The sequence below is a fragment of the Lingula anatina genome, chromosome 3 (assembly GCF_051362555.1).
Source record: "Lingula anatina isolate TDL-2025a chromosome 3, LinAna3.0, whole genome shotgun sequence".
Lineage (NCBI taxonomy): Eukaryota > Metazoa > Brachiopoda > Lingulata > Lingulida > Lingulidae > Lingula > Lingula anatina.
The window spans coordinates 5,644,632-5,671,851 of NC_141769.1; the positions used below are offsets into that span (position 1 = coordinate 5,644,632).

Below are 27,220 nucleotides of genomic sequence, written 5' to 3' on the forward strand. Positions count from 1 at the left end.
GTGGGATTCCCTCAGCTGGGATTCCCCAAGTTTGCCGCTAGCGAAAAGCGCTTTAATTCATCAAATTTGCAATGACAACGTTCAAAGATACTTCCTAAAGTAAAAATCATATTGAACACAATAACTGAACACATTGCTTTTCAATTACAAAACACATAATGAATAGATGATTACAGTTTGAAACGGTACACAAATGATTTTAATCTGGATCAGGGGCCGGTTTCACAAATCAGTAGTTACTTAGAACAACTAACTACTGAACTACCTCGCTAACGAGCAAACAGCGATTTTTGAGGGGTGTTTCACGAAGCAGTCGTTTCACGAACCATTAAATTTGCAAAAATCTATAAAACAATTCTCTAGTAAGCTGGTTGCATACCATACTGTGGAATATGTAGGGTACATTTATACATATTGAATAAAGAATGTAAACATGATATTCTCTTTTGTTTTGAGGGACCAGTGACTATTACCAATTTTGCCAAAGATCCAACAATATATAAAAAGCTGTAAAAATATTCAAAGCAGTTAATATGAATTTCTATAGGTTCCTATAAGATTTCCTATAGGATCCTATAAGATTTCCTATAGGATCCTATAGGATTTCTTATAAGATTTCCTATAGGATCCTATAGGATATCCTATAGGAAATCTTATAGGATCCTATAGGAAATCCTAAAGGAAATTTTCGTAAGGGCAGATAACGATCGGCAGTTAAGGCCGATTTTATCTCTTAACCAGGTGTGCAGCGGCTATTTACAAAAGCCTGTAAAGGATATCGACCAGGGGCCGTATTCTCGAAAGGTTGTAACTTACAAATTCTTGTAACTTTTCACGTAAGTCCGATCGTTCACGTAAGTTGGTATTCTCGAAGGTTTGTAAGTTACAAAGTCTTGTAAATATGCACGTAAATTTACAACTGCCTCCGACCTGTTGTAAGTCGCCACAAAAAGTTGTACGCATGCGCATTTGGTGAAAAGTCGGGGAGAAAGTGTTGTCTGTGGGAATTTTATGCTCGTGTTTATTGTCGGATATTTTTGACAGCAAGTAAAATTATTTAACTTTGGATGTATTATTATCAGCGAGAAAGGTTCGCCTTTCGGATATTTCAGGTTAGTTGCCTAAAGTTAACGATTTAGATGAGAACAATACGTTTCTGTCGATCGCGCAATGGCAACATGGCAGTTTGGTAGGGTGTCCGAATTTTTAAATTAAAACGAAAACTAACATTTTTTAAAGCACGTGAAATAACTATAAGTGTTGTGAGAAAGCCAAGTTAATAAGCTTTTTGGCGATATAAAGCAGTTAAGTTGTTACTAAAAATTAATCAATTGAGCCGCGGCTTAATTTCAGATTTTGAATCTTCCGACTTTTTTAGGATGAAGATACATGTTTAGTCAGTGAATAAATCAAAATTATACCAACACACCAAGTTTAATAGATGGAGTTTTGTTCGGAAGAAAATTATCTTTCAACTGATGTATAATGTTTACTGTCATTGTATTATTTACAGAAATTCTGTGAGATTTTTTCGTGAAGGTGTGTCTGAAAATCGCCATTTTTATCGGCAATTCATTGACTCAGGTTCTTACGTCTCTATTCCATACACCGGCTCATATGACGGTTATTTTGGAGAATCTTAGATTGGGCCTCGTTTTCAAAACTTGAAGCGGCGGCCATATCCAATTTGGCGGGAGGAGCAGGCATAGAGACAGGTAAGATGAACAGACGTTTACACGCTGATATATTGATAATTTTACTAATGCACTTGACAGAACGATAAAGTATATTCTCAAGCTATATTTTTTATACCAAAGTAGTGTTCAAGTATCGGTTTCACTGAATCTTTTATCAAGTTACTGTCGTGTTCCAAAATGGCGGCACACAGAACCGAAATGTAAACACGTTCTTTTGAATTGTGCCAAATGCAGATGAAGGTGATTTTTCTTTGTCTGTTCAGTTTTTTTTTATAGTGTGACATTTGTTTTTGAATATGTTAAAATTTTAGGAAGGAACCTAACCTGCAACTTATCGATTTTCTACATGTACGACAGGCAGTATATTTTGCAATGTTCCAACTAACTACAGCAGCAGTCTCGTGTTACATCTTGAATGAATGTCGAAGTTTAATAATGAATTCTTGTCTTTTTATGCATTTCTTGTTTTTTTTGAAGTTAACTAGATTAAATTTACTTCATGAAATGAAAAAATGAAAAATGAAAAAATACAGAAAATGTAATATTATCCATGAAAAGGAGTTAAACTTATACAAGAATGTCCAATAAATAATAGGTTTATCTACCTTTTTTACTTTCCATGACCTTGATCATTGACAGTACAAAGGCTTATATTAAGCTATCATAATAAGGTATCAGTATTACACAGCTGAAGATATATATATATATATATACTGCCAAATATAGTGAAGCTTTTAATAAGTCTGTTGGAATATATCTTGAACATATTTTTTATTTTATATTTGTGAAAGATACAAAATTGAAAAACAATCACAAGCATCTTTTCAAATATATGAATAACAAATTTTAACTTTTCACATGTTTACTTCTTTGTCAGGAGACAAATGTATGATATCAACATGAGTGAAATTTTTTTTCTCTTAAATGAGTTTTATTTCTTACATTACATATTGCAACCTTCATTGGTTGACCATTTTCAATAGATAAACACTTTGCATAATAAAATGCCAGTATTACATTGTGTGTTTTCAAAATGCAAATTTTTGTTATAAGGAAAAGTTTATTTTTGTTAAAAATCTCCCCTGCACAAACCTGCAAAAACATGGGTTATAAGTTTGTGAAGGAGAATTGTTTCATGAAAAAAGAACATTATATTTGCAAAATTCCTCCTTTGTTTTAATTTTTAAATTTGTGTATTTTATGAAACAAAATGTACCAGTACAATAATTAGTGTATGGTAGTTGTGAACACTCTAGTTTGTATTTCCTAAACTCTTCAGGGCTTCATCTAAATGGGATCTTAATTGATTTAAAGATACGCATGTTTGCCACAGTTCAGCTCCTGATGATGAGCTTTGTTTATCTATACTGATACACTTTAAGAGTAAAAAGTGCTATTTAAGATAATTCAATTGTTACCAGCTTCCCAAATAAATTACCAAAATTGTGATTTATTACTTATATTGATTTTAGTGTGTATTGTTGTTGTTGTTGTTGTTTTGTGTGTGTGTAAAAAGATATATGCAATTACAAAAGTTCCTGTAAAACTTTTTAATATTTAATCATATATTTTTCTAGGCTTGAAGAACATGAATGGGACCAGGACAAATTCTTTTTCCAATTCCTTGGCCTGCAGTTTTTATGACAGAATCACCTATCATTTCCAAATACTGTGTGGCAGTGAGCACCATCACAACCTCTGACATTCTTTTAAAGACTGAAAAATATTTTTGTGCTGTGCTAGCTGTTGCTAATAATAATATTTATTGATCATCAGTATTACTACATTTGTCATATATTTTACCAGTATATGTGAACCATGCACCATAGGTAAGGTATGCTAAGTTTAGCTTTTGCATACATGACATGCCTTGTAGACAGAAATTTACACTTATAAAAATAAATTCAAATGCAAGTATGGATTGGTACAGGACTAACTGGGTATCGGTGAAAAAAACTGCTGACCCAAGGTAAATTTATAAAATAATATTATTATTAATATTGATCCTGTTTTTAAAAGGAGTGGTGTGTTTGTTGGTTAACTGTATGTACTGATTAATAAGTGTAAAATAATCGCCATATTGATGTGTTGCTAAAATAAAAAAAAAATTTTGCCACAAATAAACGTGTATTACATGTATGAAAATAAAATATAGCAAATTGAATTGATGTATCTTTTGTTTCGATTTTTCGTTTTTTCATAAAAAAAGGAACTCTTATTAGTTGGCCTCATATATAATAAATAAATGCTTATTTATAAAGAAAAAATATGAAATGTTTATTTTCCTCCATTCTTCCTGTGCCAGCTTCATTTGACTATACCCGCACGAAAATGCAGTAGTATCGAAGTAGCAAAGAAGCATTAACGCAGTAGTGGTGTGGAGCATATTTGCAGTAGAAATGCAGTATAGCCTACTGCAATTCTACTTCAAAAATTACATAGGGTTGTACAGAGGAGGAGCATTAATGCAGTAGATTAGCAGCATGATAGAAGCATGTTTCAAATATGCTAATTAGCTCCCACATCGAAGCAGATTTGAAGCATGTTTGCAGTATGATTGCAGTAGTCTACTGCGCTGGAGTATCTACTTCGTTTTCGTGCGGGTATAGACAATCATGAGCGGCGGAAAAACCAAAACGAGGTCAGAATACCAACAGAATGTACTGAGTCAAAACGAGGCTGGTACACGGTTGTTGCAAGGAAGACATTTTTTGCATACACGGGTGTGAATTGATTTGTTCCATTCCTGGATGAAGGTAAAGTTCCTTACATGCTTACATTTACAGAAAGCTGAATAAATTTGCCACAGCTTACTGGTAATTTGAAATTGGAACCTGGGGCGGTATTCTCGAACGTTTTCGACGTCGAAATTTTTTCGTCTTCGATTCGTTAAAAAATTCGTGAACGATTCGTGGTATTCTGGAAGCTATCGAAACGAATACGATTCGAAAACGAATCGAATCCTTGTCGAAATCGTGACCTAATTCCAGACTCGGAACTCTCCTCTCTCATGAGGCGAGAAAATACATCTAAATAAAGGATTGGAGCGAGCAGTTTCCTCATAAAACTCTTAATTATCACAATTCATAACAGGAAATAAAGTCTTGTGTGCTTTAACAATTTATTTTATTGTTTCTTAAAGATAATTCAAGCAAAAGATTTATTATTTAATATCCGACTACTACGTCTTTCCGTGTTTTGCGCCGGCTTTTTCTCCCTTTTTAAGTAGGTCAAACTAGGAATTCCCGGCGCGATTTTGTCCGCGGGAATTACCCTGGAAAAGTGCTTCGACATGGGCGGAATCCCCCCCAATTTTCTCGTTATTGAAACGGTGACATTAAAAAGAAATCATACAGATATTTCACAATATACTTCAACTATTAAAATAAATGAACTTTCGTTGTTGTCATTTTGTTTGTTCGTTTATTCTTCCAAAAAACACACCATCTCTGAGTGTCAAAAAATGAAGGTAAATCTAACCCAATCAGATGCCGGCGTGACAGTATAAAAGCCTTGGCGCAGTTTTTCCCGGCGCCAGAAGTGAAGATGGAGCAGTGTAAAAAGCGAGTGAAATTCTCTAGCGAAGAGGTTGAAGTTTTAGTTGATGAAGTAGAAAAGAGGAAAAGCATTTTATTTAGTAAATTTTCTACAACAGTAACCAATGAAGCCAAGATGAAAGCTTGGGGAGAAATCACTAGAAGGTTTGTGTCCATTTTTTTAAAATTAAAAGCACTAAAATAGGAGACTTGAATATTGATATATATATATATATTTATTTTTTAATTCTATGCTTAATTTTTTTTTTTTTTTTTTTTTTTTTTTTTTTTTTTTTTTTTTTTTTTTTTACACACGGGTCATTACATCATTATGCATACCAGCAGCATACTGAAGAGAATTGGAAACATTAAATGTTTGTTTTGTTATAGCAGAAAAAAATTGTAATATCTGTTTGATTTTCAGAGTCAATGGTGTAGGGATAGAGAGGAAAGAGGTAAAAGATATCAGAAAAAAATGGTCTGATTTTGCGAGCTGCACCAAGAAGAAGGAAGCAGAGAGGAGGAGGGAAATCAACAAGACTGGTGGTGGGGGATGTCAAATCACCCTAACTCCAATACAAGAAAAGGTAAAATAATGTTCGAAAATTTATTTATTTATTTATTTATTTATATATATATATATATTACATGCATACATATATAAATTGTTTTCATTTATTACATATAAAATGATTGATGACTATTATTTGTACTTTTGTTTTAGGTTGTGTCAATTATAGGAGAGACAGCGATTAGTGGCTTTCAGGGAGGAATCGACACTTTCGAGCAGAGTCAAAATGGCAAGTATACCAAAGTTATCATTCATCTTTAATTTTAATTATTTTAGTATTACATTATATTCAACCATTTTTATGAAAAATTCACATATAATAATTAATAAGCGTGAAAAAAATATCAATTTTATGTTTACAGCTCAAACAATCACTACAAATGATGATGAGGATGATGCCCTCAACAGACATTGGAGAATGGAATTTTTGAATGAAAGTAAGTTTTATTATTATACATTCTGTAATCTTAAAAAATAATATTTGAGCTACTCTTTCCTCCTTTATAGACATATGTTCAGTACCTTTTAACACTTATACCATCGCTATGCATGATGGCAGTGTTTCTAAATGGCAAAGTAAGATGCTGAATTTGAATAAAAGTCTATTCTGGAGATACATTTTTCAGACATCAACTCAGGGGAATATGACATGATAGTTCCAGGGACACATGAGACAAGCCATCTAAGAGAAGAGCCAGAAGGTATTCTATTAATACCAGTGATCTTAAGACTTATTTTCTATATGCATAGAACAATCTTATTACTAAATTTTTAACATAAGTTATTTTTGTTACCAAAATAAATGTTATGTTTTTGTTAATTTTTTCAGAAATCCCAGATACATGTACAGTGCCACAAAGAAAAATATCAAGGAAGACAAGTAAGAATTTTTAAATATAACTTCAATAATAACCAGAGGAGCACACATAAATTGATGTACACATTAATTGAAATGTGTTCGATAAGCAAAAGGTGATTTAAAAAAAAATGATTTGTATTACATTTTTCAGAGGAATGCAGACTGGACAGAGTGGTAGATGTTGAATCAGAGAAACTGTTGTGTTTAAAAAGGTTGGTGGAAATAGAAGAGGAAAAGTTACAGTTGAAGAAGGAAGTGTTTCAATTTAAGAAAATGAAATGGGAGGCAAAGGTGGCCCAAATGAATTTACAAACAATGCTAGAATGAATGCTAATAAATATTTATTTACATGTGCATGGCTCCTAGTTGTTTTATGCAATAACTTGCAAAATGAAAGGGTTTTGAAATTAAATAAAAAAATCCCATTGACCATTTTACTGATTAAAAAATCTTGGAAATATGAATGTTGGCGTTTATAACATAAATAGGTAAAAGAGAAATAGATTTTTTATAGATCATAATAAAGATAAACAATTTGAATCTTAAATCTTAATTTGTCCAGTAGAATTTATAATACAAAAAGATAAATATGAGGCTACTCAAAGAAAATGAAATAAACTTATAAAATCAAGTAATGTGAAAGTTAGAAATGTCACTCCTTCACTCAATTTAAAAAGTCATTTATACAACAGATGTCAAATACATATCTGCTTTCATCACCAACACGTTTCATTGTAAGAAATCGTTAAATTTCAATAATTTTGGCATAGCTTTTCTGAGAAGGTTTGTTGGTGGGTAGTCCTGAAAAGGACAATTTGATTCCAACTCCCACCGTAATTGGAAAACGGCTTAGAGGTGGACTACCTCTAAGCAAAGCGCTCATTAATGAGTCGCTCTCGACACTGGACCCCATCAGCTGGGTACTCCCCCACATGCACATCTAGACATTGTTGAACACCAGCCTCCACCTCAACATCAGGCATCCCTTCCCTGATGCAGAAATTGTGTAGCTTGCAACATGCCAGAATGATGTTGGCACTGGCCTCTGGGGAATACATCAGGCACCCTCCTGACTTGTGAAGGCACCTGAAAGCATTGAAAAATAAAGTATTGTTGAAGGCAGATTATATATATATATATATATATATATATATATATATATATATATATATATATATATATATATATATATATATATATATATATATATATATTTTTTTTTTTTGTGAAAAATGACATGAAATATGATGATAATAACTATGATGATACTAGGAACAATAAATTAATTAATTGTTAACTTTTACAATATTGTTGAAGGCAGATTGATAATAACAGTAATAATACTAGGAATGATAAAATAAATGTTTTAACTTTTAGATAGAGAAATAAATAACACACAAAGAAAGACATGCATAAAACTAAATAACATTACTAACACATTAAAATGAAAAAACAAATCACCTGAAGCGGCTCTTTAGAACACCAAAAGCACGCTCAATGAGATTACGGGTCTTCATATGTGCTGCATTGTATGCAGCATCCGCAGTTGATGCCACATGTAATTTTGGGGTCATCAGCCAAGGCCTCAACACATATGCTGAGTCTCCGAGTATAAACCCAGGGGGCATGTCCCCTGACTCAAATGCTGTCCCCAGGCCAGACTGCCTCCATACAAATGAATCATGTGTGCTGCCCGGAAACTGGCATACAACATTAGTAAACCTGAAAAACAAGACAACACTTAGTGATTTTCCTATGAAATTAATTTTTTGGGGTTCAAGTAACTTTCATAAATAGGTCAAAATTTACAGTTTTTCTACTATATTGATTATATATAAAAAAAATCACAAATCAAATTGTCTGGGCTTTTAATAATAAATTGTTATTTTGTTTTAATATCTGACTGGTAAACAATAAAATCAATTCTAAGTTTTTTCCCTAAATTCTTCCTATAATAAAATACTTTGTCAGTTTTTTTCTTAATGTACTGTAGATCTTTGTAAATATGAATAAAAAATACTTACAAGAGACGGGCATCACACACTGCCTGAACATTAATGGCATGATACCCCTTCCTACACACGTACAGGTATTCATCATCATGGGGAGCCAGTATGGGGACCATGGTTCCATCCAGGCATCCCAGAACTCTGGGAAACCCAGCGACCCTGAAGAACTCTTGCTGTGTTCTTCTCACATCCACTGGGTCATGTGGGAAAGACACAGCAAGTTCAGGGTCGTCTGATGCAGCGATTGCAGCTGCCACAGCAGAGATTGCCCTTGAAGCCGCCGGCTGACTGATACCGTGCAGGTCACCGATTGCTGACTGAAAGGTCCCAGTGGCAAAAAACCTTAAGGCAGTCAGAACCTGCTGCAACGGTGTCAGTGCCTTTGACCTCTTGGTTGGTCTCTCTAGGCCACCTCCAATCAACTGCACCAGTTTCTGGATCCCCCGTTTGTTCAGGCGATACCTGGATACAACCTCCTCGTCAGTCAATGAGTCCAAAGGATCGCTAGGGCGCTGCGCCACCACTCTCCTTCCATTTCTTCCTCGCCCGACTAGCAGAAGATACGCAGCCATCGCTATCTTTGTTATGATATCATCGGTGCTGAATAGTACCCATAGTATGACCTACCACGCATGCGCATTTAGTTTCGACAAGCTTTCGATGAGCTTTCGACAACGCTGAGGCTGTCGAAATTTTCATCGAAAAATTCGTTAACGATTTCGATGAAAAAATTTTCGATAGCTTCCAGAATACCGATTTTTCGGATTCGATTAGGATTCGATGAAAAATTCGTTTTCGATAGCTTCGAGAATACCGCCCCTGTTCTCTAAGAATGCAAGCATTGGAGTCAAAGTTGAACTTCCGCTGTAGCTTAAGTAAAATATTTGGTTTCAAACTCGTTTTTCTCCACAAAATAGGGTTTAAATCAACTCGAGGAGCATCTGACATGATTTGCAATTTACTTTTAAAAATGATAATATACATAACAAAACTTTTATATCCTTAAAGGCCGAGATATTCCACCGTTTCTGACACCCTACAAATCTCAAGAAATTTCACCCAATTCAAATTCTTGAACTTCCGGTTTGGTTAAAAGCCACCTAGCGGCAGACCGGTGGCTCCCAGTGGAGAAAATATCTGTCTTCCACATCACAAATAAGTACATTTCAAATGCTTTAAAATGATATGCTGCACACTATGTATCAAAAAAGTATCGAAAGGCTGCCAAAGGAATAGAAACGTGTAGATAAAATGTTGCAAATGTTGACCCCCTTTCCGGCGACGTGGTGACCTCGATCAGCTGATGGCTGCATTAAAAAATATGTGCAAGTTTCATTAACTTTATTTTGTAGGTTTTGTAAATAATAATGAAATGGAGCATTCAGTGATGATTATAATGTCTTATCATCTACTTTCGAATGATTTTAGATATTTAAACAGCATTTTAACTAATTTAAAAGGCTCGGTTTATCCATTTAAATAAAGGATATCCAGTTCAAATAATGAGGTAATCATCACTGATGGAAAAAACAAATGACTTAAACTGTTTTAAATACCAAAAAAAGACTTACTAGTAATGTGTGAGTTAGTAAAAGATTGTAAATATTGGCATTTTTTGATAGTATTCCACTTATGGCTTTCCTTACATAACATTGTACTTATTACACAGTTACAGAGTAAGTTCTAATTTTCTAATTTAGAGTAAACTGACACTTGCTTAGGTTGCACTTTGATCATAACCATTATAGCTGTTTTCTTGCTACTGTTTCATTTTGAAATTGATTCATACTGCAAAATATAATTCCTGCATAGTCCCATCTACCTGCTGCAGTGTTAAGATAAGGGAAAATAAAACCAGTATATACCATAATTTTAATTAAAATAAGAAAAAACCTTCTTGCCAAAGAAATAAGTATATTTCATTATTTAAGTTCCTCATAGAATACAAATGTTTAGTCTTGTTACAATAATAATGAATATAAAATGATTATTTATTTCATCATAAATAATAACAGTAATAATAACTGAAAGTTTAAATGCATATCATTTTTTTTTCTGTATTTTCTCCTTTATGATATATTGCTCATAAGGAATTATTTTGGGTTTTGTTTTGGATAAAGAAGTATTTTGTATTTCTTATCACAATTGTTATGACTGAAACTAAAATTGCATGCACTGTACAGTGAATTTCCTTCTATTTTCAGGAAACTGGTTTGTTTAATTTGAGTAAACAAATAGAAACATCTTATAATTCGCAATGAAATATATTTTAACCGTGGCTTGTACTTTTTAGTCACAAAACAGATTTTCTTTTCTTTTTTTTTTCTTAAGTCAGTTTTAGGGATAATCATTGCCTTTCACTTTTTATTTTAATTTTTTGTGAGTTATCATGGATGTTTGTGTAACTTTTTATGATTAAAGTGTGCAATGTCAAGGTTCATACATGAACACTAATAATAAATTCAAGGATTTAATAAGAATTTTGAGACTAATTCAATTGCTTTTCAATGACTCTTTTAATGCAAATGAGGGCAATGTAAAGTCACTCATAAGTTTCTATAACAAAGAAAAGAGGAAGTAATATACCGTACTCGGATTAAGAATGTGTACATTTACCCCGTGGATCATTTGAAGATTACACTGCGATTAATGCGGTGGAAAATACAATAGAGAGAGTGTATAATGATAGGGTCGCTAAACGATTGTTGACGGCATATAGTAACTAGCCTAATCCCTTGGTCGCCTGGGTAGACACGCCCCCTTAGAGTACTTATGTAAACAAACGGTCTCCCGTAGCGAACTATCCTTTTGTTCAACAGCTTCGCGCGTGCAGCTGATTATGTATGTAGAGACACTATAGCTAACTGCATATAAATTTGTGCTAGCTGTTATTTGATTCATTCTGCTTTGTCAGATGTTGTGGATCAGCCCACTGGTTCGTTGACTTCTGTTTTTCTGAAGATTGGTGGTGCAGATTTTGAGTGCAGATTTTTGAATTATGTACCCTCCTTCTAACAAGAGAAAGGGGAAGGGAGATAAAAAGAGAGAGTGTCAAATGAAACGGGTAATGAGTAATACATTACATTAAATAAAGGGACTCGCGGTGGAAGAAACGATAGACTGTTTTGCATCAAGGTATGCCATTATAATCCGACATGGCCCATAACATGATCCATAACATGACTCATTGTTGTATGCCTTATATTTGTGCCGACTAATATTTTACTCTCGTTCATTTCGTGAAACTATTTCCTTAAAATAAAGTTTTGCCTGTATAAATTAACTTTGTGACATGAAGTAATTAATAAAACGCGCCTGTTGAAAAGGGGGCTTTTCGTAACTAATAAAGGTTCACTATTCAGAAAAATATCGTCGCCGTTCGTCGCCGCTACCTTCAGGAAAGCGTACCCTCCGCGTGGATCACCGGCATTTTTGATTATCTGACAAATTAGGGCAATTTACGTTTTAGCTAATAATTCTGAATTTAATAATATTTTGGACTAAATTCGATGTCAGATTCATAGCAATGACGGAGAGCCGACAGAGTAACTGTTTAATTTTCTAAACTAATCAAACTAGAACGCGTGGCGATAAAATGTGTCGCTAGATCTTGTAAACACTCAGCGAAATGCACCTAGTGACTATATTCAATGTGCCGTCACTTAATTGCTTTCTCGATTTCATTAATTGACGATAGTAATTGCAGATGTAGCAAGGAAGAGGAAATGCTGAAGACAAAACAACGTCGGGTCTTTGTGTGACTTTCTCCCTAAACACTTTTTATGTTGCTGTCAAAGAAAAAGGAGTCTAGATAGCGATTATTTAAACCACTGCTGCTGCTTTAGCAGGTAGACTTCCTCGTTTATCATTTAAATGCTCCCCTCTCCCAGCAGACCCAACTTGATGCATGTACGTCTTGGTAGCTATAGTACAGATCTTGGTTCAAGTAATGAAAGGTTTAGGCACAAAACGATAATTTGAGGCTATTTTTTCATTCAAGACAAAATAAAGTATCTATGGTGTGTGACAATAGGGACTTTACAAAGCTTAATTTGTCCTTAAATATATATTCCAGTAGCATAGGCGAGCGACGTAATTGTAACCTCAACTTGAGGTATCCTCGATGAAAGCGGAGTACAAAAATTAACTTTTTTAAATATCGATAACAACATGCTGTACAATGATATTGAGACTAAAGGGTTTAATGGACTTCTTTGCCTTAAAAGCAATTCATTTCAAAATTAAAAGAAACAGTTTTTTTTCGGGGAGCGCGGGTAGACAGTTTACGTCAGGTGATTCGTTAAAGTCGAGGAGTGTTTCACTATCAAATGTGTAAATCATATATGTCATAAAACACTATAAGAAAGTTTTTTGTTACGATCTGCAACATTTGTTCATTTATATAGCAGGGCGAAGTTAAAGCCAGAGGTAAATAGAACCTAATACCGTAATCCTCCTCGTCCATTTATTTAAATCGTATCAAAACGTTTGATACTCAATGTTCATTAAATTAATAATTTTAGCGATTTATTAAAACCATATTGGTACATAAAAGTTTAAGATTAGCATAACTTAAGCAACAACCAGTATGAAGAACAACACCCTTTTTAAATGAGGCAAGACACCCTCTTCACACTGATTATAACCTTGAGAAAGACATTATGCAACTTAAGGTAAAGGAGTTCTTTCATCTCGTGTGTGAATACAACACATTCTTTGTCACTTTTACAAGACAATGGAGGCGAGCAAGTAGAGTAATTACAATACACAATAAAAAGGACATTAGTATAGAAAGCTTACTTCGGGTCAGCCCTTTGCTTGTTCGAATGAAAGAGATACCTGTAGATATCGCGCCGCGACTCCCTTTATTAAACCTTCGTGTGTTTGTGTAAAAGTGTGAAAGACAGGCAACGGTCTTTAGTCGCTGTTGATATTGTTCGCGATTAATATTGAAGTATAACTCCTTCGCCTGCATGTAAACGTGTTACTTTTCCTCATGTTCTCTATATTTCTTTTAGGTGGTTGAGACAATGGGATGAGATCGATAAAAGTAAAGGTTAATCTAAACAATTAGATGCGATTTTTGTGAAATGACTTATTAAGTGATGTGCATGTACCTAGCATGTTTAAATTCTTGAATTTCTAATTTGTTAAATCTTTCATACACGGCCTCATATATGTATTACTCTCAGGCCTTCGATATTATTGTGTTACACGGGACTCCTGGAAACCTGAAGCACAGGTCTACGGAGTCTTGTTATCCTTCATGCAGTTTTATGGCTGGGATGAACACTGCGAAGTAGAAACAGGCTTTACTTAGCTTTACTTGATGCACGACAGTTTAAACAAAACCAGTCTGCAAGGCTTGCTTTGATTTGGCGTTACCCTTAAACTGGTTTAAAAAGAACAAATATAAATATGTTCGATGGATTAGATGCCGGCTTTGTTATATTTTAACATTTGCATTTGCACAGTTACACAGATAATATTTTTAAGTTGTCTGTCGTTCAGCACGCATTATAGGCGAGTAGCTAAATAGTGACGGTGATCAATCCAAGCTCAATCTTGGCAAGTATCGTTTACAAAATAGATCATGTTGAATAAACTTAATTACGCTTTAATAAATAATCAACACATGGTTCGGTTATTGTCACTGGAAAGCTTTCGATCAAAGACGTTCAATGAAATCACAAATCATTTGACGATTAAAAAATGGACATGTTCAAGGGGCAGTTTTTGTTTCAGATAAAGGGACTTCAGGTTCAGGTAGAGGGTGCAGTTACGTGTTTCATCGGATGATAGCATCACGCCCTAGGTCTAAGCGAGTTGAATAGAAGCTTTTTATCCAAACATCCTATTCCTAACTACTGAGTTAGGACAAAGGTCTAGTAACATGCACTGTGCAATTACTATTAATGGATCAGACGCATACTTGATTGTTTTTCCTCTGGTGTCGCACGTGTGCATCCTTTCTTGAGTGATCTAAAACAAGTCGCTAGTGTACCATGTTTCTCACTGTAGCAAAATACGTTCGACATGGTGTTTCTGAACGGCAGCCGGAGACACAGTAATTGTATAGGCATGCTTTAAGCTTGTTCGAGAGACAATAACAGTCGGGTTTAACAATAGATAGCGACCATAGTAAGACCCCCTCCTATTTAACTGATGATTTACACTTTTAATTGACCGTACTTTCGTATATTGTATAATCATACAGCCAGACTTCCCCCTGTTGCACGTTGTAGTTGGATTGTCATTGCGCCTATGTCAATGCACCTCATTTAATTTCAATATTATAATATAAGCATAATATAAGTAATATGTTATTTCCTTATTCCTCTTTCATTATCATTCATGTTTTATAAATACTAGAACGCTTGAATGCAGATATTTCAAATTAAAACGTAAGTACATAAATAAGTTATACATTTATAAATTAATGCAATAGGAATTTTTTGAGACAGATTGATGCTGACGCTCATGCATTTCAACCAAACAAACAATAATTAGTTCAATTTTTGACTGCGGAAATTTCATATAGGATGAAATAACTGATAACAAATTTAACTAGCAGTTTGTTAGCAACACTAAAAACCAGCTGCGCGTGCCAAACTAGTGAACAAAAGGACAGTTCGCTTCGCGTGGCACGCCTTAGCATGGGTTTAGCCTCTTCAAGCTATAATCCTATCGCCGCAACAAACAATAGGGACCTTCTGGCTGATGTATCCTGCTGTTAATTACACCTAGTTACAGCGGATTGTCACGCTCGCGCTGGGCCACAGAAACCGGCGTCATGGGGTTCACACGTATTAAGTATTGTGTTATTCCACCTTAGCTATTGTGTTTGTGCGTTCGAATTTTGAAGGGATTTATACGGCCCTCCATTGTTTGTCCGCCCCCTTCTATTCACAAGATAGGGATTAAAACATTTCGAACGTGGTTACACCGGTGTACAACGGAAACAAAATTATTCCGACCACTGTATCATTTAAATTAAATTTTATACACAGTGGTGATGAAACATTAAAAAATAGAAATTAAATCATGTCCAAAAAGGAATGTCTCCCCTTCCTGTGAATTACTGCCTTTATGCATCCAGGTTAAAAACTAAATTCAAGCACTTTTCAAGGTTCAAAATGATTGAATACACCTAAAATGAAATAATTTTGGGTGTACCCAGCAACAGATTCATATTTCATGAATGTATACTGTGTCACCCACACACATTTTATACACACACACTACATGAATCTTTGTCAAGTTTTTGTAAGTCTCAGCTGCAGTGAAATAAAACAAGAACATGGGCACTTGAAAAGAATTTACATCTCATATGACAACTGTTGGTGAAAAAATCCAGAAGGAAAAAATATTTTTAGTATTCAGTGAGTGTAAATTAGTAGATATGATATGAAACAAAAAATACCTGAAATTATTGAAAATGTGACTGAGTAATCATTGACCTAATGTATTATTATTATTATTATTATTATTATTATTATTATTATGTTTTTTTATTTATTTACAAAATCCTTTATTATCATTTTTTTACTGCTTATACTAGCCAACCTGTAGGTACATGTTCATTTTTACCAGTACAATGTGCATTTCATACTGACATGAAACAAAAAATACTCACTCTTTATGGTAACAACAAAGGTGTACTGAAAAAATATTTTCACTTTTATACTAACACCCATTAATTAATCACAATTTATCAATTTTATTTAAAAATAAAATGTTCATATTAAATTGAATGTCATTTTTGAAATATTGGGCCAACTTATTTGTGTGAATTAATTTTTGTTATTATTTGTGGCTTAACATGAAAATATCATTTATTAATTTTTCATCATAAAAAAATCAGAGCAAACGTGAGTAGAAATCAAATATACTCACTCATATTTAATAACAACGTCTATATATTAAGATAAAAAATTACATTTTTATATCTAACTGAATGGCATAGATATAGAGAGGAATTGTGTGAACTTATTTGTATGGCTTTGGTATCCTAAGACAGCATGAAATCCAAGCAAGTATCAAATTTGAACAATGTGGTGAGTGTTTATTATAAGCTACTTACTGTAGGAAAAATTCACACACGTTTTCATTGTAAATTTAATGAAATAAAGCGCTTTTTGCTAACGGCAAACTTGGGGAATCCCAGCTGGGGAATCCCACAAGAGGAGCCCAGTCCGATTTCTGAGCTCGCATGTCGGAGGAAGCACACTCAATATGCAGGGGCGTAACCAGACCTTTTAAAATTGTACGCACAGAATTTCAAAATTCCCAGGTATAGCTAAATGTAGATCGACTTACGCAAAAGATGAAGGGCAGTTTAAATTATATGTGCCAAATATAATAGCTTAGTTTTCACCGTTTATAAAATCATTACTTAAAGTTTAAAATATTCCCACGGTATAATTAAGTTCCAGTAAATTATTTCACCCAGAACCAACGCTTTTTCCGGCATTGGAGTGCAGGCCGTCCATAATTGCCATGTATCTTACTTCAAAATTTCAGGGCCTCAAACTTTTCCAAAAGCCGTGAGCGGGGGTGGGGTGGGGTACAAATTAATGGAGTCTTTTTTTAATAATAAATTTCATTGGGAAGAGGGTTAAAAATAATTGATACCGATCTCCCGTCACGCTCTTCCACGAAAGACCGCCCTTGTATGAATATAAAAATTGCCTTCTCCTCTCGCTCGGATCGCGAACGATCTCTGGCTGACAATCTTCTGCGAACGAAGTCCATTGAACGAATGTGAAAATCGCTTTCTCTTTTCGCTCAGATCACGCTCGATCTCCCGCTGAAGATACGAAAATTGGCTTCTTGTCTCGCTGCGGTCGGTAACTATCTCTTGTTCCCGATCCTCGGTTAACGAAGTCTCTTGAACAAATATGAAAATTGCCTTCTAGTCTGTTTCGGATTGCGAAGAATCTCTCGCCGAAGATATAAAAATTGCCTTTCTTATGTATTAGCTTTGTCAGATGCCATACGTATAAAGATCCGAAAGGTGTCCCCTTTCATAATTTGGCGGCAAGTTAGGTCATATTTCATTTAGGGCCTACACGTGTTTTGTACCGAATGTAGATCATTCTTGTCACTTCTGCATTATGTATTTTAAAGTTAATGGAAACATTTTATTGTGTTTTGTAAGCTTTAGGTAGTAGTTACGTCGTGACTGAAAAACACCGTGCACTAGAAAGAAGTTTAATATTCATACGTCAAATTACTGCAATGGATTTTCATACGACGTCCACAGCTGCCCCGACTAGTTAAGACTTTTTTAATCAGCTGCCGTCCAATTGGCAGCTGGAGGACTCGCTGAAAAAAGCCTTGCTTAGAATGGTATATTTATTGAACTAGGGGCTTACTGACACAAACTATGAAAACATATGCAAATTATGCCCGCTTGTATCAAGCTAAATTCTAAATAACGGTGAGGCACCTTTGTTCGATGTGGTTTGTTGCGGTTATCCCGAGTTGTCAGAAAATAATCTTAAGAACAGTTGATCGTTGTAGGATTCTTACACCTTGCTATATTATTCGTCATGTCCATGGTCAGCTTAATGATGAATCTTCTAAAAGTTGAACTTATATATGGTATCATCCAAAATCAACCAATTATATTACAGGATAAAGCTCTGTTTGTTTGTGAAAATTGCCCATATCACCCTGTTAGTTTAGAGGGTTAAGCTGGGTCAAGTCCGTGTCAAAATTCTTTACAGTTTTGCAGGAAATTTTTTTTTTTTTGTTTCTCTGGCTCCTTATAAAGCCCGTTGTCCAGATTTTATCTAGTGTCCTCAGGTCTGCTGGAACTGCTCTTTGAAAATAACACAGGTAGATTTTTATCTGAGATTCAAACTTCCAATTAAGAGGTAAAGGAAGTTCCAGCTAGATGGATGATTAAGATAGGACTTCTGGAGGTAGCTAGTATTGTTTATTTACCTCAGTTCTGTGAAAGCAAACGAGACGGGGGGCGTCAGAACAATGGTGCGTATACGATTCATACAGAAGATTTGTACATTCAGGTGACTCTAACTTACAGTCGAAGAGGATTTTTCGTGAAAATACACTTTTTATAGAGAATAATATCATGATTGGCTCAAAAAAATTGTACGCACAGTGCATCCGTGCGTATGCCTAGTTACGCCCATGATATGAGTGGATTTTACGACGAAAACTTAAAAGAAAATATCGGGGCACATCTTTCTGAATGATTCTCAATACATTTCAAGAGACTTTTATGTCTAGATAAGCGTTTTATCGACGCAAAGCACGGCAGTGAAATACGTTGATGCGGGTTATCCATGGACCAAACGTCACTTCCGGAAAGTTACGTGAAAAGTTACAAGAGTTTGTAAGTCCGAGACTTACAAGAGTTTTGAGAATACCGTGTAAGTCAAAGTTACAAATTCACGTAAATAGTTACAAATTGTTGTAAGTTACAAAGTTTTGAGAATACGGCCCCAGGTAAATAACTCATCCTCACTGACACAAGTGGACAGGAACTGTGAAGTATGATATCTTCGGACAAAGTCTGACAACTTTTACATAGTAGTCAATGCGATCCGCCATGTTGCCCGATTTGTTTTACACCAGATGCCGGTTGCTAAGGTAAAGTGCCCGGATGACCGACTGTCCCTATAACCTCGGACATAATACGGAGGCAGCCATATTTGATTGTTGATTGTTGGGAAGGAACTACTTTCAACCTCGCCCTAATTTAAACCTAATTCTTTCAACGCCTGTATCTATTTATCTTTTAAATCAAAGTCAATCTTAGTGCATTGTTTGGCAAACTGTAAAGCATCATAAAAATCAGGGGTATTGACAGCCATCTTTATGAGCGTAATGATCGATTGAGTGAGAAGGCATTTCCGGCGGACAAAATGCATGGATTTGGTGCATATTTCTCCGCCTATCACATCCGAGGTTAGTATGGAGCTTGCGGAATGAGCCGCTTTTTAATTATAAGTTCTATAAGTTATCACAAGTATCCAATATGTCTTGTCAAGCTGTGACATCACTGTCTTTTTCTTGTGTGAGTTCGAACTCCTGCCAGAATGAGTGGCTAAAACCTCCCTTGGCCAGACCGTGTCCATTGTCAGCATACTGCTTTAGTCACTTAATAATTGAAGAATTTCAGACAAAAGTCTTTTGCACATTGTTCAACTTTACTGTGATGGCCTTCTTAACCTCCGTTTGAGTTGTGTTGAACCATTTGCGGATGAATTCTGAAAGATAGACATTGTGAATTTCAATTAATTGTACATGTCTACAAAAATGCAAAATGATGAAGGAAAAATTTTCTAATGAGATCAATAATAATCATTGCACCAATTCTATTTTGAGCAATTCATAGCCTTTATTAGTTAACTGAATTTTTTTCAAAGACAAGGTATTAAAGCTGGATAATATGTAAAAAAGAATATAAAGAACATGAACATATTTCATAGGACCAAGTCCACAGGAACAATCAGAAATGAATTTTAAAATGCAGACATTCGCAGTGGAGAAAACTCTACTCTGGTTAAATATGCAATTGGGCCATTACAGAGCTGCCAGGGCCAAAAAGACCCAAAAACTATAAGAAAACTCATTTCCGAGGGTAAACAGTAATTCCCTATTCTCACCAGTCCTTGCTTGACCTAAATCATCAGTCCAAACCACAAAAAAGCAATCCCCAAGTTAAAATTTATAGCTTTTGTGTAAGCAAAATGGTCAGATTTTCACAATGCACATTTCATTTCCATTATGTATAGGTTAGCAAAAAATATTTTTAAACAAACTATGGTGTTTACCTCACATTAGGGTTGAAAAGAAATTAAAGGGAAAGAAAACTTGGCAAATAAACGATCCTGAAGAACGTGTGAGGTAATGAAATTTGCCCTGACAGCCCCTCTAACATGTTAATTGTATGTTATTTATTAGCATGGGTCTTCCTCAGTTATATATCATGATGGTCCCTTGGAGGCAGTTGTGGATAACATTAAATAGATAATTTTTAATAAATCACAAACCAAAAGTTAAATGAAATGTCATTTTTTGGATTCAACTGCATTTAAAGAAATGTGAACAATTGATCACAGTTTTATAAGAAATAAAGAGACTAAACAATGATTGCATTATGTATCCTTGTTTCTTCATTATAAATTATAACTTGTTTAATGTAATATATATATATATATATATATATATATATATATATATATATATATATATATATATATATATATATGATGTTTACAAGGTACACTACAAATTAGATCCATTAATTATCTCATTTTCAATTTGATTAGATGCCCAAATGATCCAATGCATTACTGTAATACATACCAGGTACCTTCCTCAATCCGATTTTTCTACTCTCTGTACCCTTCCACTATGCTCCTGAATTTAAACTGTCTTGTTAGCTTTATACTCATTTGCTGCTTGTCTCATATAAACAAAGACTTAGACAGGATACCACACATCTGATAACACCTACAAGTTATAGGCGGTTACTGTTACTAGTGTAACAATAGCTACAGGAGTAGTGACCTAATAATAGGTGCCAGGCTAACAAAAGAAATTCACAGTTGTTGAATCTGTGGTTATGGCTGGTGGAGTAGGGCATTCTCTAGCTAACATCAGTTGACTGTTAAACCTTACAAGCATGGTTTATAATAAAATGTATCTTTATATTATTTTAATTTGTCCTCGTTTCCCGCTTTTACATTATATTTTATATATTAGGCAGGATTGCACTTTCACTTTTTAAAACACCCAAGGTCAAGTAAAATCCGATTAGATAAGGTTGACGTTCAGTATAATAGAAGAAATATGAAGTAAGTGAATATGATCACACAAAAAGTAAAAATACATTATATACTGATATTAAGACCAGTTTCATTATTTTTCATTCAACCCGGTTTTATAAAAAAATCACTATATGAATTAGCATGGGATTTCCTATAGGTTCCTATAGAAATTCCTATAAGATTTTCTATAGGATCCTATAGGAATTTTTGTAATGGTCTGAAAATATATTAAAAATTATATACTGATATTTAGACCAGTTTCATTATTTTTCATATAACCTGGCCTTATAAAAATTCCCTATATGAATTAGCATAGGATTTCCTATACGTTCCTATAGCAGTCATTCTTTGCTAGTGGTGCACTGCAGGGGGGGCATAACAAGAATGTTATTTGAATTTAGATAGCCAACCAAATTCTCATGACATCGTTGTGTATGTTTCAATAACAAATCAAAGAAGCTGCATGAGCAAGGAGGATGCTTTTATAAAAGCAAAATAAGAGAAAAAGCAGAAAATATATCGAAATTACCCTCAAAATGGCGTCCTTTCTTGTGGAATTTCGACCCTACCTCTATTTAGGAACAGTTTGTTTAGGGTTTGAATGTATTATTGAAGCAGGGAATACACCTACTGCAAGAAGATATAATAAACAGAATGTGCAAATGGTTATTTAAATAAAACTTTATTTGAAGTCACTGAAAAATGATCACAAAATTAGCTTAACTTACGATACATGCGGTGTCCCACCCCGATGAAAATTTCATCTAATCCCATCTTTCCGTATTAAAACTGTTCAATCGTCCAAAGTAGTATGTCGGTTAGTTTGTGTCACGAAGTCCATGATAATATCAGTTTTCTTAAGAATTTCACATTTATTGCTCAGCAAGGTCGATTTTTCTTCACCGCGTCCCAATGTAACGTTCGCTACGCTGAAACTTCAGAGATCGATTTTTATCAGACGACTTTAAAATGCCGCGTGAAAATTATACATCGATAGCGATCTTCTTCCATACTCACTAACTGATGACGTCTTACACACGAATGGCTTCTTTTGCACACTAAAAAAAAACAGCTCAAACTGGCGGGTGGCCCATTCTGATAACATGTCACGCAATGACGCTGTCGAGATAGGACATTCCACGCATGGGTTTAGCCTCTTCAAGCTATAATCCTATCGCCGCAACAAACAATAGGGACCTTCTGGCTGATGTATCCTGCTGTTAATTACACCTAGTTACAGCGGATTGTCGCGCTTGCGCTGGACCACAGAAACCGGCGACATGGGGTTCACTCGTATTAAGTATTGTGTTATTCCACCTAAGCTATTGTGTTTGTGCGTTCGAATTTTGAAGGGATTTATACGGCCCTCCATTGTTTGTCCGCCCCCTTCTATTCACAAGATAGGGATTAAAACATATCAAACGTTGTTACACCGGTGTACAACGGAAACAAAATTATTCCGACCACTGTAGGTGTAATTAACAGCAGGATACATCAGCCAGAAGGTCCCTATTGTTTGTTGCGGCGATAGGATTATAGCTTGAAGAGGCTAAACCCATGCGTGAAATGAAATGAAATGAAATAGTTTATTCTCATTTACTGTACATTTACAGTTTAGAGAGCATATATATATATATATATATATATACATCAACCTGAAGGCTTGACCCCCTTATTCACAATACTAATGAATTTGTACAAATTATTCAGTTTTTTCTTATTTTTCGTTGAAAATATTTCATACATTTTAATTACATTCGGTCTAATACATGCTTTTTGGGAATATATAAGTTTCGACTTTCTGCAAAAAAGGTACATCTAAAGACATAATGAAATTCGTCCCCTATTTCATTTTTACACAAGTTGCATAATCTCAAATTTCTAGGTATTTTTTTCCATCTGCCCGTTTCAATTGGTAATCTATGATTTGTTGTTCTGAATCTAGCTATTGTAATTATTTTGTGTGTACATAAAGTAGAAAGTATATAATTCCTGTATTTAAACTCTGAGTTTGTGAAAATACTATAGCTTAACCCTTTACTAGAGTTGTTACAATCTGAATTCCATTCTTGTATATACTGATCCTGCAATTTCTGTTTAACACAATTTATAAGCCATTCCTTGTTACAGACATCCTGTGTGCTAAATATATTACTTAAACCACAGTTATCCAGAATGGATTTCAGATTTCCCATCCACTTACATTCACATCCCTGCATAAATTTGTTATAAACGAGTTTATACAATATATATGAAAATTTACTTTGTTTACCTGTGAGCAAGTTTGTCCAGAATGATACAATTCTTCCTTTTATAATAATACTAATAATGGCATTCTACCTAATTCCCCATATATCATTATCTTGGGAGTGCTGGTTTTTAGATTTTATAGATATCTACAAAATTTCAAGTGCACCTGTTCTATGATTTCTAAATTACCAAATCCCCATACTTCACATCCATATAATAAAATCGGAACAATAATCTTATAAAAGAGATATAGCTGATCAACAATGCTTAGATTTAGATGCCTTGCTTTCTTAAATATCCCATACATAGCTTTAGTTGCTTTCTTTGCTGAATACCTTTTTGTTTCTGAAAATGATCCCGTTTTAGAGAAATAAACTCCTAAGTACTTGAAACAATTAACTATTTCTACATTTTGGTTATTAAAAGTAAATTTTATATTCTTTTGGGTGCGGCCCTTAGAAACTATCATGATTTTTGTCTTTTCTACATTTATTTCTAACTTCCATATCTGACAGTAGGTGGAGTAGCAATTAAGTTGATATTGTAGATTTTCTTTTGAATCTGCTAGGAGAACCGTATCATCTGCATATAGTATGATCATTATTTGCATTAATATGTGTAGTTCATGTTCTAGTTCATCTGTTACATGTGATAAGCCTGTGACATCTTTTTGCATTAGAAATTCTTCAAGATCATTTAGAAATACTGAGAATAAGAAGGGTGATAGGTTTTCGCCCTGTCGTACTCCTGTTTTGCATGGGAAATATTCCGATAATATACCATTTAAAGATATTCTAGATTTACAGCCATTATACATGTTTACAATAACGTTCAGACATTTTCCATTTACATTGTGGTTCATTAGCTTCCCCCATAACCCTGCCCTCCATATTTTATCAAAAGCTGCTTTTAGATCTATGAAAGCACAATATAATTTCTTTTTTGATGCAACTGAAAGGTCTATAAGTGTATTTAATGTAAATATGTGATCAATGGTAGAATAGTTGGCTCGGAAGCCAGCTTGGTTTTCCTGTAACAGCATAACGTTGTCAGAGTAATCAGTTAGTCTTTTACATAATATAGAAGTGAATACTTTACCCAGACAACTGAGTAAAGTAATTGGCCTATAGTTCTTTGGGTCATTTATGTTTCCCTTTTGCTTATAGATTTTGAACCATTGAATGTATTCTGAGTCAGTTTCAAGTGGTTCTATAAAACTAGCTAATTGATTTTTACACCCAAGAACTATTCCACCTGAACGATAGTTTGAAAATGCTTTTCTATGTTTAGCAAAGAATGTAAAGTTTGGCAAATCAATGTTGTCTTGTTCATCAGTTTTTGATTCTGTAAAACATACTATATCATATTTTTCAATTAGTTCTCTAAAGTCTGGGTATTGCAATCTCCTGCTTAGCCCACATACATTTAAATAAAAAAGGTTAAGATCCTCTGTTATGTCATAGTCTAGATTTGTACTGTTACTAGTGCTGTTACCTTCTCTTGGGGGGTCATTAGGATATAACATATTTATTCTCAGATTATCAAGTTCATATTGGATATTGGTGCCTTCATGGTTGTCCTATGTTCCATGTACCGATCCCGGTGTGGAGCGTGGGGTTTCCTGGGTTCGTTTCGCCGGTTGTTCAGAGTCGGGCACAAATAGCACGTTGTTGATATACAGTTTATCATAAACCATTACCGCTTTCTTTTGTTGTCTCTTTGCTGACTTATAAAAGGGATAGAGCATCTTTCTTTTCTCGTTAATTTCACGGGGGTATTGTTCATTTATCCCATATTTATTGTTTTCTATACCTTTGAGTGTCACCGCTCTTCTCTTAATTTTGTCTCTTACTTTAGAGTTGGCAAATTTAGCTATAATTGGTCGTGGTTTACCTGGTGTCTTTTTCCCCATTCTGTGTACTCTATGGAAAGCTGGCATGTGTTCCACCTTCATTTTATTTTCCAGAAAATCGACCAGTATGGTTTCTGTGTCTTCCTCGTCTGTTTCATCAATCCCCGTGAAAATAAGGTTATCGCGCATGCTTCGGGCCTGTAGGTCTACTTGTTTTTCCTTCAGTGTTACGATTTCGTTTTTCAAGTGTGTAAGGTTATCTTGTACTGCGTCGATAACTTTCGTAGTTTTTGCCTCGTCCCTTTCAAGCATTTTCATATTTTTCTGCATCTCTTTCAGTTCAATTCGGTTGGTTTCTGATATTGTGTTCAAAGCACTGAGTCCATCTTCAATTTCCCCGACCTTATCTTTCATACCTTTCATCTCGTTTTTCATGGTCTCCATCGCATTCTCCATGTAAATCAGCCGGCGGTCTATTACGTCTAGCTTTTCCAGTCGTGCATTTACCTCTTCAACCTTTCTAGTAAGATTTCCAGTCAATCCATACAAGTCTCCTGGTTGGGGCACTGGTGAAACATATCCCGGGAATTGTCCCTGGGGAGAAAACTGCAAAAACCCTTGTGGCTGCGGTGCTTGGCTCATTGCTGAACTCACACGTGGTATTGGCGTCGAGTGATTCGTTGTCACTTATATCTTGTTGACGCTTTCTCCACTGATATCCTTTTCTTTGTTTTTCCTTTTGTTGTTTTTCTTTACCATGGTATGCGGGCGTAACTATAATATTCATCATACCTCATGCTACTAAGCTGTCAAGGTAGAGTCCTTTCAATAAAGAAGAAAATGTAGAGGACCTCGTTCATGAGCCTCTCCCACGACCGGAACCGGAACCCCACGCGAAGCGAACTGTCCTTTTGTTCAGTAGTTTGGCACGCGCAACTGGTTTTTAGTGTTGCTAACAAACTGCTAGTTAATTTTGTTATCAGTTATTTCATCCTATATGAAATTTCCGCAGTCAAAAATTGAACTAATTATTGTTTGTTGGGTTGAAATGCATGAGCGTCAGCATCAATCCGTCTCAAAAAATTCCTATTGCATTAATTTATAAATGTATAATTTATTTATGTACTTACGTTTTAATTTGAAATATCTGCATTCAAGCGTTCAAGTATTTATAAAACATGAATGATAATGAAAGAGGAATAAGGAAATAACATATTACTTATATTATGCTTATATTATAATATTGAAATTAAATGAGGTGCATTGACATACATGTAGGCGCAATGACAATCCAACTACAACGTGCAACAGGGGGAAGTCTGGCTGTATGATCACACAATATACGAAAGTACGGTCAATTAAAAGTGTAAATCATCAGTTAAAGAGGAGGGGGTCTTACTATAGCTCGCTATCTATTGTTAAACCCGACTGTTGTTTTCTCTCGAACAAGCTTAAATCATGCCTATACAATTACTGTGTCTCCGGCTGCCGTTCAGAAACGCCATGTCGAACATATTTTGCTACAGTGAGAAACATGGTACACTAGCGACTTGTTTTAGATCACTTAAGAAAGGATGCATACGTGCGACACCAGAGGAAAAACAATCAAGTATGCATCTGATCCATTATTAGTAATTGCA

The 27,220-nt window shown here is 34.7% G+C and overlaps 2 protein-coding genes across 2 annotated transcripts in view; both read left to right on the forward strand.

Moving 5' to 3' along the window:
• The first annotated feature begins 768 nt into the window (after positions 1-768).
• LOC106159591 (uncharacterized) overlaps positions 769-27,220 on the forward strand; it is an 85,948-nt gene continuing 59,496 nt past the window's right edge. The window contains exon 1 of the mRNA XM_087010093.1: positions 769-1,715. The gene's annotated coding sequence lies outside the window, so the exon portion shown is untranslated. The remainder of the gene's footprint in view (positions 1,716-27,220) is intronic.
• Positions 5,242-6,990, forward strand: LOC106180021 (myb/SANT-like DNA-binding domain-containing protein 4). Its single transcript, XM_087010092.1, has 7 exons — positions 5,242-5,398; positions 5,658-5,820; positions 5,958-6,033; positions 6,167-6,241; positions 6,431-6,505; positions 6,634-6,684; positions 6,815-6,990. The coding sequence occupies exons 1-7, from the start codon at positions 5,244-5,246 to the stop codon at positions 6,988-6,990; spliced, it is 771 nt and encodes a 256-aa protein (XP_086866218.1). The 5' UTR covers positions 5,242-5,243.

Bases quoted from the DNA above. Each gene is read 5' to 3' on its own strand.
- LOC106180021 (XM_087010092.1), top strand. From the start codon at position 5,244: ATGGAGCAGTGTAAAAAGCGAGTGAAATTCTCTAGCGAAGAGGTTGAA. The intron at 6,242-6,430 runs GTAAGTTTTATT...TACATTTTTCAG, and splicing joins AATGGAATTTTTGAATGAAA to ACATCAACTCAGGGGAATAT. The intron at 6,506-6,633 runs GTATTCTATTAA...TAATTTTTTCAG, and splicing joins TCTAAGAGAAGAGCCAGAAG to AAATCCCAGATACATGTACA.